Genomic DNA, 13,010 nt, shown 5'->3' with positions numbered 1-13,010 from the left:
AATTTAAACACCTACTCTAACACCTCTGCTATCAGCGAAGCGACAATGGTCTCGTTGCTAAAGAAAAAAAGCCAGGAGTTTGGAGACTTGGGGTCTAGCTTCAGCTCTGCCCCAGACTTAGTGGGAGCTTGCACTCGTCACCTAACTGATCTGCACTGCAGCGTCCCTCTCCGTAAGGTGGAGATGATCCTGCATATCCACCTTGCAGGGTGTTGAGTCTTGTGCTCTTAGAAGCTTTTAGAAGTTTGTTTTTTGGAAATGCAAGTTATTGATAAGGTGTGTGTATCAATAAGGGTCACGGTCATTCCTCTGGGAGACCACGGCATAGCATCCCACTGGATGTATAGCGACTGTACAATGATGAAAATAGCCAAGCTATACAAGTAGCAGCTCATCTCCTCTTCCTGTGGGTCTTAATTATAGCTGGTGCTTTGTGCCAGAGGTTCCTCCTTCATGTGGGCAGGAGTCATATGGAAATTACCACTGTATTTCTATATTCGGTCTGTTTAGCTTAACAAACAATTTATTTAGCTTAACAAAGAGAAGCTTAAGGGGCAACTTGGTAACCGTCTGTAAGTACCTACATGGGGAACAAATATTTGATAATGGGCTCTTCAGTCCAGCAGAGAAAGGGATAACGTCATCCAATGGCTAGAAGTTAAAGCTAGACAAATTCAGACTGAAAATAAGGTGTACATTTTTAACAGTCAGAGTAATTAACAGTTGAACTACTTAGCAAGGGTCATGGTGGATTTTCCATCACTGATCATTTTAAAATCAGGATTGGGTGTTTTTTCTAAAAGCTCTGCTCTACGAATGATGTCTCTGACCTGTGTTATCGAGGAGGTCAGACTAGATGATCACAGTGGACCCTTCTGGGCCTTGGAAGCTATGAAATAAACGTTTCTCTTTGTATTCTGAGGAAAAAAGACTAGCTAAGCCCTGGTCTACCCTTAAAATTTAGACTGGCTGAGCAACATTGCTCAGGGGTATGTACAATTCACACCCTTGAGTGCTGTAACTACGCCGACCTAACCCCTGGTGTAGATGTGGCTGGCTTAATGGAAGAATCTTCCCATTGACCTAGCTACTGCCATTTGAAGAGGTGGATTTACCTACATGGAAAGAAAAACCTCCTCCCTCCTTGTAGGAAGAGTCTGCGCTACGGCGGTAGGTAAAGATTATTAATTTTGGAGCAGATCGTAATTGCTGAATTGAGGGTAGAGAGAGATGATCTGATATTCAGAGAGAGGCACTTGCTGGATGATCCTGAGATCAGAGTATTGTAGCCCAGCATCTGAAGATGCGAGCTAGATAGGGCTCTCATTGATTGATTAAGTGCAGCATCCTTGTATCTGGTCCAACAGGAATGAGGACAGCCCCTGAGCTTCCTCCGACTCTCTCTCCAACTCCTGGTCCAAAGGGAGACTGGACTGGCTCTAAAAATGTATCCTTGTGGAAACCGTCTAAAATAGGGGTGGTTTGACCCCACTTTCTGCCCAGAACAAGAACTGAATCTTGTATGAGCTTCAGAAAAGTATTTGTTTAATTATTTTCTCTCCCAAAGAATTTGCTCCTTGCTGAATTTGTGAACCAATCGGGGGCAGTAATGACCAGACATCTCACGCGAGCCTGTCCCAGGCTGGTTCTGCAGAGCCCAGCATTTCAGAGAGGCTTTTTCTACATCACTGTCTCCAGTACTGGATCTCTGGACCTTCTGAGCAGAGCCCGTTTGGGCTTCTGGGAAAGTAGCCGATTGCAGTTGGGTGGATGAGGGTGTGGGGGTGGTCCCATTCCAAGCTGCGTGGGAGCTGAGGGATTTGATTTCTCTCCTGGTTTTGCAGGATTGAAGTCGAGGGGGATGAAAGAAGCTGTTCATGCCAAACCCCGAGTGGCCCGTAGGGACCTGGAGCTGCATGATGCAGAGATCGCTAGGAAACTGCAAGAGGAAGAGCTTCTGGTGAGCAGAGATGGCAACAATTAACTAACGAGTGACTGGGGAATTAACCCCTTGGCCAGTGTCAGCTGCTGTTGAGAGCTAATGTGCAGCTGTCATGTAAGGGGCCAGATTTTTAAAGGTATTTAGGTGCAACGGGAGTTAGGTGTTTAAATACCTTTAAAAACCCATCCCTAAATGCTTTGGATCCTATTCCATGCATTGTAACTGTGACCTCGTGTAGTTTTCAGTAAATGCAACTCGATTTTTATCATTTCTTTCACGCGCACTCAGTCTTTCCCAGAGCACTGGGTAGAGTCTGGTAAGGACAGAGGCAGACACACCTTAGGCGGCTCAGGCAGGTGGAGAGCTGAGGTGTGATCAGCAACAGGGCCGAGGAAGGAGACAGATGCAAGAAGGGCAGCATGGGAAGATGGGAGGTGCAGTGGAGGAGTCTGTCTCACTGATGCTGGGAAAAGCTATGCAGGAGACTGGATTGGACAGGGAGGGGAGCAGGATGAGTTGTGGCTGGGGGAGGGCCGGGGGTGGGGTAGTCTGGAGGGTTTTAAAAACAAAGCTGGTCACTTTAACCTGGCTCGTGAGACAAACGCGGAGAGGGTTGATGTGCTTGGGGAGCAGAGAGCAGTGTGCGTCTAGGCAGGCCCCGAGCAGCATGGTTTTGCTATTGTTTGATTGATTCGAGATGTCTCAAATGTACTGCTTTCCGTTCTCTAGGCCAACCAGGTTGATAAGCGGGCAGCACAAGTAGCCCAGGATGAGGTGAGCCCCTGTCCCTCTAAGAGTTTAATCATTTGAACCAAACTGCTGAGAATCATGGTGCATGAGAAATGTCGGCCTGCCTCTGGCACTTTCCCCCGTCCTCCATCCTTGCAGGGCTCCGCCTGCTTGTCACCTCTTTTCACTCTCTCGCGACTTCAGGGCAGTCCTTTTCTTCCTTTGCCAGCTCCTGATGGTGGCCACGTAAGAGTGACTCTAGTAGCCCTGAGGGGGACTGTCCGAGAAACCCCACCCGGTGGGGAGAAAGAAACAAAGGGCAGAAAGGGGGTGTCCCGATCCAGACTGGTCTGCCACCAAGTCAGAAACAAACAGTGATGGGCGATACGTGCAGTGTCTCATCTGCCCCATCCCTGCAGTGTGGCCTCTTCTCTGGGCAAGTCCTGGCCCCTTCAAAGTCAATGGAACTTTTGCCATGGACGTCAGCGGGGTCGGGGTTTCACCCTTCATTGGTTGTTAACTTTGCTGACACTTTGCATCATGGCGTGCCCATAAAGCAAATGGAATCGAAGGGCAGGTCTGGCCGTTTTGTCCAGCTTCCCGCTCAGTCTGGCCATTTGAAGAATGTGGCCACGGTGAGGTCAGCTAATAAGATGTGCCATGAATTCCAAACCCAGGGGCTTTGCCGCTGTCTCGTTCTGCAGCCAGCCGGATGGGGGATCAAAGTGCCTGTGATGGCAAGTGGGCAAAAAGCACCATCCCTAGCTCCTCTGATAACAGTGGTAATTGTAAAGCACAGTGGGAAAGCATTGAAAATTCAATTGGCTTGAAATCAAAATAAAGCCAGAGCTCTCTCTGCGTGGGTCTTGTATTTTTTCCTGGTAGGAGATAGCTCGCCTGTTGATGGCGGAGGAAAAGAAGGCTTACAAGAAAACGAAGGAACGAGAGAAGTCCTCTCTTGAAAAGAAAAGGCAGGACCAAGACTGGAAGGTATGCCTGGCTTCAGAACACCCCTACAAAGCGAGTGGTGGTGGTCCCATTATCCAGATGGGGTAGCTGATGCACAGGTGAAGTGGGGTATCTAGAAGTGGTGTCAGTCCAGATTGCAAGAGGGGCTGTAGATGCCAGCACTTGGAGGGTTAAAACAGGAGAGTAGCTAGGATGGAAAATGTTAAAGGGCTTGATCCTGAAAGGTGCTGAGCACCATGACCTGCTGCACCTGTTTAAGCCCTCTCACGTTGTGAGTTCTCAGCATCTCATCTTGGCCCCAAGCCCCTGAAGAAATTCTGCAGATTGTGTCTGAAACCCTGCAGATTTCCTCTGGCTTAATGGATATAGTTGTGTCCCCTGCTAGTAACAAGCCCCAACAGCATAACAACCTGCCTCGTATTTACAGCAAAAGGAGCTTGGCTCACGAAGTCGGTGCTTTTAGTTTTGGAGTCGCCAGGTTTGCTCCCTGCTGAACGGGTGTGGTCACGGCTTCTTTCATGCAGTCGTAGGGGGCTACTTTGGACAATCTGGCCCATGTTTTGTAAGGAAAGTATATGGCTCCCCAGTGACCTGCCCTCTTCTCTTCTCCCCCTCAGCGTGACACAAGTGAATTTGCGCGTCCAAGGTCAAGAGAGAGGCTTGAACCTCAGAGACTCAAGAGTGACAAACCTGCGCGGTGAGCTGCACTCCCAGTCTGTAAAACTGGGCAAATCTGCCGAGGAAACCATCAAATGGTTGAATCTCAGGGAGCAGATGCTGGAAGATGACATGGAGGCGGGGAAGTGCAGTGGTTTGAACACTGAACAGGGATGGAAGGTGCAGGGTCCTGTGAGGTGCTCCTTGAGGTTTGGTGTTTGCTTATATGGGTCCGTGGCATTTAGCCACTGTAGGGTCCCCATCTTATAGTGGCAAAGACAGCTGAGTTTGGGCAGCAACACTTGATAAGTGGACAGTCGGCTCTGAGTGGGCTAAGTATGTCCAGGAGGTGGAGTGGCTGCTTTTGAATGCCTGAAATCAAGTGGACGCCACAGTTGTCTCTGTGCAGCGTTAATAAATGGAGACATGTGCACTGCCGTCCCCCCTCCCGACTCATAGACACGCTCAAGTCAGACAGCTGCCTGAGTACAGGCAATCCATTGCAACTGGTTGAATCTTACGGATTCACCACATTGCACTTCAGTGGTGGAGGCCCATATTCCACCCTTCCCACGCACTGATACAGTGCTCGCAAGACAAGCCCAAACGCTGGGGTTGAACGTGGTGGGTTTAAGCCCTGTTACTGGGACGAGACTAATAAAGACTTTTTTAAAATGAATAAAAGGTAAGGCTGGTCGGGGTGGGGGGAGGAATCAATAAAAATATTCGACTTTCAGAACTTTGCAAGGTTCAAAATGTACCTATTTTCACTGCAGAATTTATCCTGGTATGTTTTTTTTTATCGAATTTCCCAATTGAAATGTTTTGTTTACTGAAAACACATTGAAACCATTATCCAATGAAAATTTTCAGTTATATAAAAGCGACATATTTGGAGAACCTTGAGGAATGTTTGTGAGAAAAGGCCTATTTTTAGATGGCACAATTTTTCATTCAATAAACTCTGACCACATCTATTAAAATGCGACTATTTAAAAGCCTTAAAGGCTGGAAATAATGCCTAAATTAACAATGGTAGTAATTAACCATTGGAAACAACTTACCAAGGGTTGTGGTGGATTCTCCATCGCTGGCCATTTTAGAATTGGGACTGGATGCTTTTCTAAAAGCTCTGCTCTGGGACTTATTGTGGGGCAGGTCTCTGGCCTGGGCTATGCAGGGGATGATCACAATGGTCCTTTCTGGCCTTGGAATCTGTGAATGAAATCTCTGAATAAAAGGCAAAAGTTCAGCCAGGAGAGCAAACAACACAGACGCCTTTGCTGCAAAATTGCAGGATTGTGCTCCGGGGTATTATTTTGGGTGCTTCATCGTTGCTGTAATTTTTTCCCTGACTGTCTCCTTTCTGTTCTTGGCAGGCCGCCACCACCTCCAGTCACAGAACTGGCTGACTTTGATCACAGTCGTGGTTTTACAAGCCAGCCTAGCTCTGTGCGTCAGTTTTCTAAACCGGAGTCTTCTCCGAAAGGTAAGAAGAGAGGCCCATTACTGCTTCAGCACTTTGTTTACTTCGGTGACGCAGTTCAAAGAATCAGCCTGAAAAGTATTACTCTCTGGTGGCTGCTGGGTGTGGATAGATAGAGAATATCACATTACACCTTGCAGACACATGATTCTGCTCAATAAGCCATCTGTTCTCAAGTCCCTGCCGCAAAGAGCTTACATCTAAGAGCTAAATTCTGCCTCTTGAGAACACGCAAGAAAGAACAAGAACAGAATGGTCTGGCAACTTCATTTTCATGCGTGACTAACTCAAGGCACAGGATGAGACTGAATGGTGTGAAGGCAGTAAAGCAATTTGGGCTTCAGCTGACTCATCCTGCTACATAGAACAATCCTACACACTAGGAAACCTTCCAAGAGTTGTCTGGCTGGTGGATGACAAGGCTGAGGCTTTTCTGTACAGCGCTAGACTTGCCGTGTTCATCAGTCTGTTTGTGGTTTTTCCATAGCCCTTGTTACTAGAGCATCTAAGCACGGTGCTTTCTGAAACTGCTGGGGACTGGGGTCCCTCAGTTCTCCAGCTTCCATAGCTAGGTGCACAAGACAATGGAGAGGAAGGGTTGCGGGGGCTAGCGTATGTGAAAGAGAGGGGAATGTTGGGGGCACTTGGTATAGGTTACTAGATGTTGAATCAGTGCCTAGTGCCATTCTCACAGGTGGGCTGTAGGGGGCCATTCACAGACTGAGCAATTGAAGGGTTTGCCTTCTCTGTGGACCTATCCAGGTGTTTCCCAAACCTTTTACTGACCCTAATAGTACACGTTCCCCACTTCTGAATGTTTGAATGCACCAACGCTCAGACAGTTAAACAAACCTCGGGGCTGCTAAGAACTAGAAGAAAGCTTTAGATCCGGCAATCCTCACTGTGCTATATGCCAGTGGTTCTCAAACGTTTGTACTGATGACCCCTTTCATGCCCAAGCCCCTGAGTGTGACACCCCCGCCCCCATGCAAATTAAAAATGCATTTTTTCATATTTAACACTGTTATAAATGCTGGAGGCGAAGCGGGGTTTGGGGGTGGAGGCTGACCGCTCGCAAACCTCATGTTATAACCTTGCGGCCCCCTGAGGGGTCACGACCCCCCAGTTTGAGAACCCCTGCTCTGTGCTAACTGATTTTTCCCTTTTGTTTTATAGGTTTCCATTCCAAGCAGTAAAAAGCTAGACTTCGCATTGATACTGACGCTCTTCTGTAGCAGACATTACTGGAATTCCCAGGAGAGCTTCTCATTTCCTTTACCCAACTCGAGTTCCATCCTCAGGACTTCTTCCTTTTTAAATATCATGCCAATAAGTAGTATATGTTCATTCCGGTTTCCTGGTTGTTTGTGATCACTTTAGTAGTGCAGTAAAATCTAGCCACTGTGTAGCTGGCCAGCTGTACCCAGCTAGCTGACCTGACAACACCTTTACAGCCCTCTAAATCCCATTTTAGCTACAGCTGCATCTTGGACAATTAGTGGCTTGATCTTTGGGAGAGAGAGAGAGACAGACAGACAACGGGGGGGAAACGTGTGAGGTGGATTATGGCAATGCAGAAATCCAAGGAATAGGATGGAGATTAACACGTGACTCAGATGACACACAGCTTTCTGTTGTAACCAGGATTGCACATCTCCCCGAGTCCTGAGTGAGAAACCGGAAGCAAATCAACACAGAGCAACTGCTGTTTTCCATGGTAGTTGGCATGAAGGTGAACGCGTCTTCGTACATCTACCAGCAGGCTGCTCAGACGTCACGCCCTTTGGAGAACCCCCTGTTCTGTCTACCAAGTCTCTGCTGTGCTGTCGCTTCTTAGGAAACACCTTTTGGGTGACCCATGTAACATGCTTCTGTGTCCGAGTGAGGCCTCTGAATAAGGGGTTATAAAACTTCAGCTCATGCAGTACGTCTTGTATGTATTGCTTTTGAGAAGTTCTCAGTTTCTTGATGCAGCTGTCTGGTGGAGCCAGAGGGGAATATAAATTCGTGGGCCATAGGGCCAAAAGGGACCATTATGATCATCTGGGGTGACTTCATGCACGGCATGGGTCAGAGAACCTCACCCAGGAAAAATGTGGGGAGCTAGTATTCTTTACACCATTGAGCCCAATCACTTGTGGCTGAACTAGAGTGGGTCTTCTAGAAAAGCATTCAGTCTCTGTTTAAGATGCCATGTGAGGATGAAGTAATCACTTCCCAGAGTGCAGGAATCCTCCCTCAATTGAAGATACCCACTTAGGTTCTCTCCTGTACTGATTTTTGTGCTCCCCGCCCCATGGGAGATGAGTACCTCCTGAACCACCTCCCAGTGCTTTCAACCTCAGCGTTTTTGTCAATCTCTATGCAAATACACTTGAATTGCAAAGCTGACCATAGATGTACAGTAAGTTCTTAAGCCTGTCCAGCCAATAAGGGCTAGATGGCCAGTCCGCAAGTCAGTGGTAGGAATCTGAGGCAGTGGACTGGTGAGCAGCCTGGGAGGGAAATTCCTTGATTTGCTGCTACTCCAGAGAGGTAGTAAACTGCACCGAGTCTGTACTTGGTGCATCACCTCCCAGGGTCAAGATGCTGCGGGGCGCACGGAGAGGTAGGGAACGCAGCGGCTCTCCAGAGCCTGCTTGCATGAAGCGATGGTGCACTTCACTGGCACAAGGGAGTAAGGAATGCTTCTGTCCCCTCTGCTCCTTATAGCAGTCTGCAGGAAGGGCTACAATCCAGCCCCAAGGCCACATCTTCGCTAGGAGGAAACAATGTGTTCTTAACTCCAGCTAAGACAGGGCTGTCTGTAGCTGTCCCACGAGTTAAAGGCTATGGAGCAGCCTAGGGTTTACCCTGACTTTCTAACTTATGTGAAAACTACAAATTGCCCTGGTCCTCACTAGGATTTTACCTCTGATTAGTTACCCTGTGTTATAACAACAATACCTGCCATGCAGCACCTTTCATCAGCAGATCTCAAAGCAATTTACAAATCATTTTACAGATGGGGAAACTGAAGCATAGAGAGGGGAGGTGACTTGCCTAAGGGCACCCAACCGGCCCGTGGCTAAGCTGGGACTGGAACCCAGTTTTCTGAATCCCAGTCCAGTGCTCTATGTGTCAGGCCACACTGCCTCTGTTAGCTAGCATGAGTCAAGAACACACCTTTGTTCTGAATGAAAAGAAGGCTTCGGTGAGTTAGAAATAACGTGAGGGTTTTCTGCATTGTTGGTATCCCCCACTGTCGAATGGACTCACACCGACATCTCCAGGCTGCAGACGAGCGTGCCTGCTTTCCCCTCTGCCTCTCTCCAGGGGATTCTGAAGCTGTCTCTTCCTCTTCTCAGGAAACAGCCCAGGCCGTGGCTAGATTTGACTGCTCTTGTCTCCTGCCCTTCTAATTGCCCCACATCCATCTCGTCAGGAGCGTTAATGGAGTTTTAAAGGAAACAGTCCCAAAATGCACAGTGTGTTTTTTATTTGATAATCTTGGCATTTGGAAGGTTTTTATGTTATGAATGTTTATTTTTATATTTCATGGAACAGTCAGTGTTTCTACTGCTGAGAATGTCACTTCCTTTCCTGCATCCCCCCAACCTGTATGTATTGTGAAACGGAACAGGGGCCGGGGTGACAATTCTCAGATGGTCCAAGACCAGGTCCTGCCCCTTGGGTCATCCGGTAGTTGCCAAATCAGAATATGGTTGCGTTTTACACTGGCTTTGTGCAAGTATAAATGATGTCACAAGGTGGGGAGGAGAATCCAACCCCTGGAGCTCAGCTACTGTCGGGGTTTGGCAGTTTATGATGATTTCCCCTCCCACACCCTGACTGGAGGCTGCAGTTTCCATCTTATCCCCATTAGGAAAGTCTTTAGGAGCCCCATCCTGCTCCTGTTTCCGGGCTCGATTCTGGAAAACATCCCTATTCAAGAAGGGTGCTCAAGTCCCATTGAAGTCAATGGGACATAACATGGTTAGTTAGGTGGCAAAGCTCCCATTGACTTGAATGGGAACTGGATCAGGCCCTAAGAATCCATCCCTGCTCCTGTTGAAGTCAATAGGCATCTTTTGTTGAGCAAGGATCAGGTCCTAAATAGGTGGAAGATCGAGGACCTGATTCACCACAGGCCTAAGCAGCCACGAATGACTCTGCTGATATCAGTACAGTGGCCGCTGCTTACGCCAGACATAACATTGGCCCTTAGAGCTAAAGCTCCAGCTGCTTGGTTGGTGTCTGTGATGATTCTAATAAGACCCAGCCAAGGCTATGTGCTCTTTCCCTGATGGAAAGCCAGGGAACCAACCTTTCTGTTGCCCCATTTAAGTAGCTTGGCCTATTGCCTTGCTCTGGATTAAAACGTATATGGCAAAAGGCCGGGGAAACCTGCCGGTGTCGTTCCCACCTCTGTTGCATTTCTTCCTGTGTGCTTTATGACAAGTAACAGAAAGTCCATGGTAGTGAAGCATGTTGCTTCCCGAGTTTCCATAGCCGGCAGGCACACGTTACTAATGCTTCCCAAAGCTTTGATTTACATAGCTCACTTCTTACAACAAGAGTGGGAAGCAAACGAATTTCCATACTCAGTCTTGGTTGATGCTCTTGCCACCACTTGGTCTTCCGTCCAAAGCACAACAGTTGTAGCCATCTTTGAGGAGTGCGGTTAGGCAAATGGAGTGATCGTGCCTTAATCCCGGGGTAGTTGACACCATAGCCATTCTGATCAGAGTCAGTGTGCTATAAAATAAACCCAGCCTGCCATCTTAAGACATGTACTGTACAATGAGGAGAATGGAGGATGCCAATGGGAGACAGAGGCAGCAGGTTAACCTCATGGTTTTTAAAGGACTTTCTTGAGTGAAAAATCGTGTTTTAATTGGTAGGTTATTTTTTTATCATTTGGCTTCCCTCATGGGGAGGGAGGGTAGAATCTACAACAGCTGAAGCTGCTTAGCTCCACAAAGGGATCTTGTATGTACAGTATTTTTATATTGCAGCAAGGCAGGCTTTTATGATGGGAATTGGAACAATTCATCTTTAATACAGGAAAAAATGGATTTTTTTTTAATAGCCCTCAACTTTGTGATTTTCATTTTGTGCCAAATTAGACCAGCTGTTCCAGCGTAGGGTATTCATTCAACTTGCCACACTGGATTGATGTATGTATGTATTTTTATTTTTTTTTCAGGATTTAATGTTTGATTAAGATTAGCCTGTATGCAAGCTACCTGTGGATTTCAAATTGATGATTTCCGTGCGTGGGAATGTTTTGGAGGCAGTACAGATACAGTGATTTTATTTTAAGGCTGCAGAATGCCCAGCCTTACTGTGTCCTCTTGTATCCCAGCATGGCCAATCAGTAAAATAATCAAAAGTGGCCTTCTTATGCAGCATATCCTCCCGGGCATCTGCCGCCCTGAGCAGGTTCTCAGTGCTGTGAGCCTTGGAGAGCCAGTGTGGCTGTGCTGAGATACGACAGGGATGGGCACAATATTTAGGCCTAGATAGAAGTGGGTTGTCCCACAGGCCTTGCCCCCTGGGAAGCTCGATCCAAGCAGAGTTGTTGTTATGGAAGGGATCCTGCAGCACCGGGGAACAACCTTTGATTTTGCACTTGCCCCATCATTGCCCAGACCTGCAGTTGAATTTTGCCCATCTGCCAGTGCAGGGGACAGTTCTTGGCCCTTGTCTCCCGGGTTCCAAAGCTCTCTTGACTTTCCCTAATGTTGGTTTGAGAGACCTCTATGGGGCAGCACTGATTCTGATGGGAGGTTTGGCAGTGCAGCTTGGAGCTGTATATATCACTCGATAGCTGGTTGCTTCTGTGGAGAAGATATTTTTAATCACTATAAGTAGCAGTTGCACAGTTTATTTTTTAAGATGATGCTGTAACAGACCTTGTGGTTCTCTAATAATTTCACGGTCGTTGTCACTATGCTGCACACAATGGCTACAGCAGGCCTAGAACTCAGCACCTCCTGCGCTGAAAGCACAGGGCCTTGCCTCTTGAGCTAGAAATGTCTCTCCATTACCTTTTAGCAGCACAGGGTCTATAATAAGACGCAGTTCAGACTCTATCCAGCAAAGGGCAGTGGTGGAGACAAACCCTGCCCCCTTAACTACAGTCCTGTCTCTGTCCCAATAAGCCGTTTCACTGTATCAGTGTTCTCTTTAAGTCTATTCTGCTGCGTCTCCAACTGTGTTTATGCACTGCAATACAGCTAACCACCTCAAAGAAGTAACTAATGTAGCTCTTCAGGGTAAACTTTCAGCATGGGGCAAGGAGATATTAGCCATAGAGTAAAATTAATTAGTCAAGTGGCTAAATCCCTCAGAGCTGCAAATATACCCTGTGCTCTAACAGCTAGCCCATAAATGTAAATTGGACACTGACAATAATCCATCTATGCAACCCTGTTATTTTTTGACTGTTCGTCCTCTAGTTTTATCAGGTTTAACATAGAACTTCTGAATGATATTTAACCAAAGTATCACGTTTGTGTGTATAGCATGATTTGCTTCTTTTTTCCTGAACTCATTGAATGTAAAGAGAATATCGCCTTGTCCATCTTGTTCAATAAACCGTAGTCTTTTGTTATCCACCTGCATCCATCTGTGTTCTTCTCCAGCGATGCATAAGGCTATTGAACTTAATTATTTTTCTTGATGTGAGTCAAAAGACTTGCTAAGTACATTTTCCTTGTCAAGTGTCCACTTTTTGTTGCTTCTGTAAGAGCTGGAAGGTGTGAGATTTCACATTCCAGTTCGTTCCATCCTTGGCTTCTTTTGGTGCTTAGCTTATAATAGCAATGATTATGTTCTTCCAACTTAATAGAAGTAGCAAAATATTAGTTTATATTTTAACTTGATTGTATTGTGTCCAGAGGGATTGAGAAGGGGTGGGTAATGTCATGGAAGGAATCTGGCCTGTGTCACTTATTGAGACTGTGATACTGGAAAAATAAAGCAGTGGATTCATTTGCAAGGTGTTTTGTTTTTTTTTTAAAGTGTGGTTTATAATTGGCAAATAGTCCAATTGAAACTTCCCGAGTCTACCTAATCATAGTATCATAGAATATCAGGGTTGGAAGGGGCCTCTGGAGGTCTAGTCCAACCCCCTGCTCAAAGCAGGACCAATCCCCAATTAAATCATCCCAGCCAGGGCTTTGTCAAGCCTGACCTTAAAAACTTCTAAGGAAGAAGATTCTACCACCTCCCTAGGTAACT

At 46.8% G+C, this 13,010-nt stretch overlaps 1 protein-coding gene across 4 annotated transcripts in view; it reads left to right on the top strand.

The window, feature by feature from the left end:
- CCDC50 (coiled-coil domain containing 50) overlaps positions 1-12,768 on the top strand; it is a 56,357-nt gene extending 43,589 nt beyond the window's left edge. For 2 of the 4 annotated variants that reach the window (XM_073359019.1, XM_073359023.1), the window contains 6 exons: positions 1,845-1,960; positions 2,672-2,716; positions 3,557-3,661; positions 4,258-4,337; positions 5,677-5,786; positions 6,960-12,768. In XM_073359019.1, the coding sequence (XP_073215120.1) occupies positions 1,845-1,960; positions 2,672-2,716; positions 3,557-3,661; positions 4,258-4,337; positions 5,677-5,786; positions 6,960-6,979 (476 nt within the window). In that variant the 3' untranslated portion in view covers positions 6,980-12,768. The other 2 variants (XM_073359021.1, XM_073359022.1) reach the window with 2 other exon arrangements.
- The last annotated feature ends 242 nt before the right edge of the window (positions 12,769-13,010 follow it).

This window comes from Lepidochelys kempii, chromosome 9 (genome assembly GCF_965140265.1).
Source record: "Lepidochelys kempii isolate rLepKem1 chromosome 9, rLepKem1.hap2, whole genome shotgun sequence".
NCBI classification, from domain to species: domain Eukaryota; kingdom Metazoa; phylum Chordata; order Testudines; family Cheloniidae; genus Lepidochelys; species Lepidochelys kempii.
This window is presented reverse-complemented; position numbering and strand designations above follow the sequence as displayed.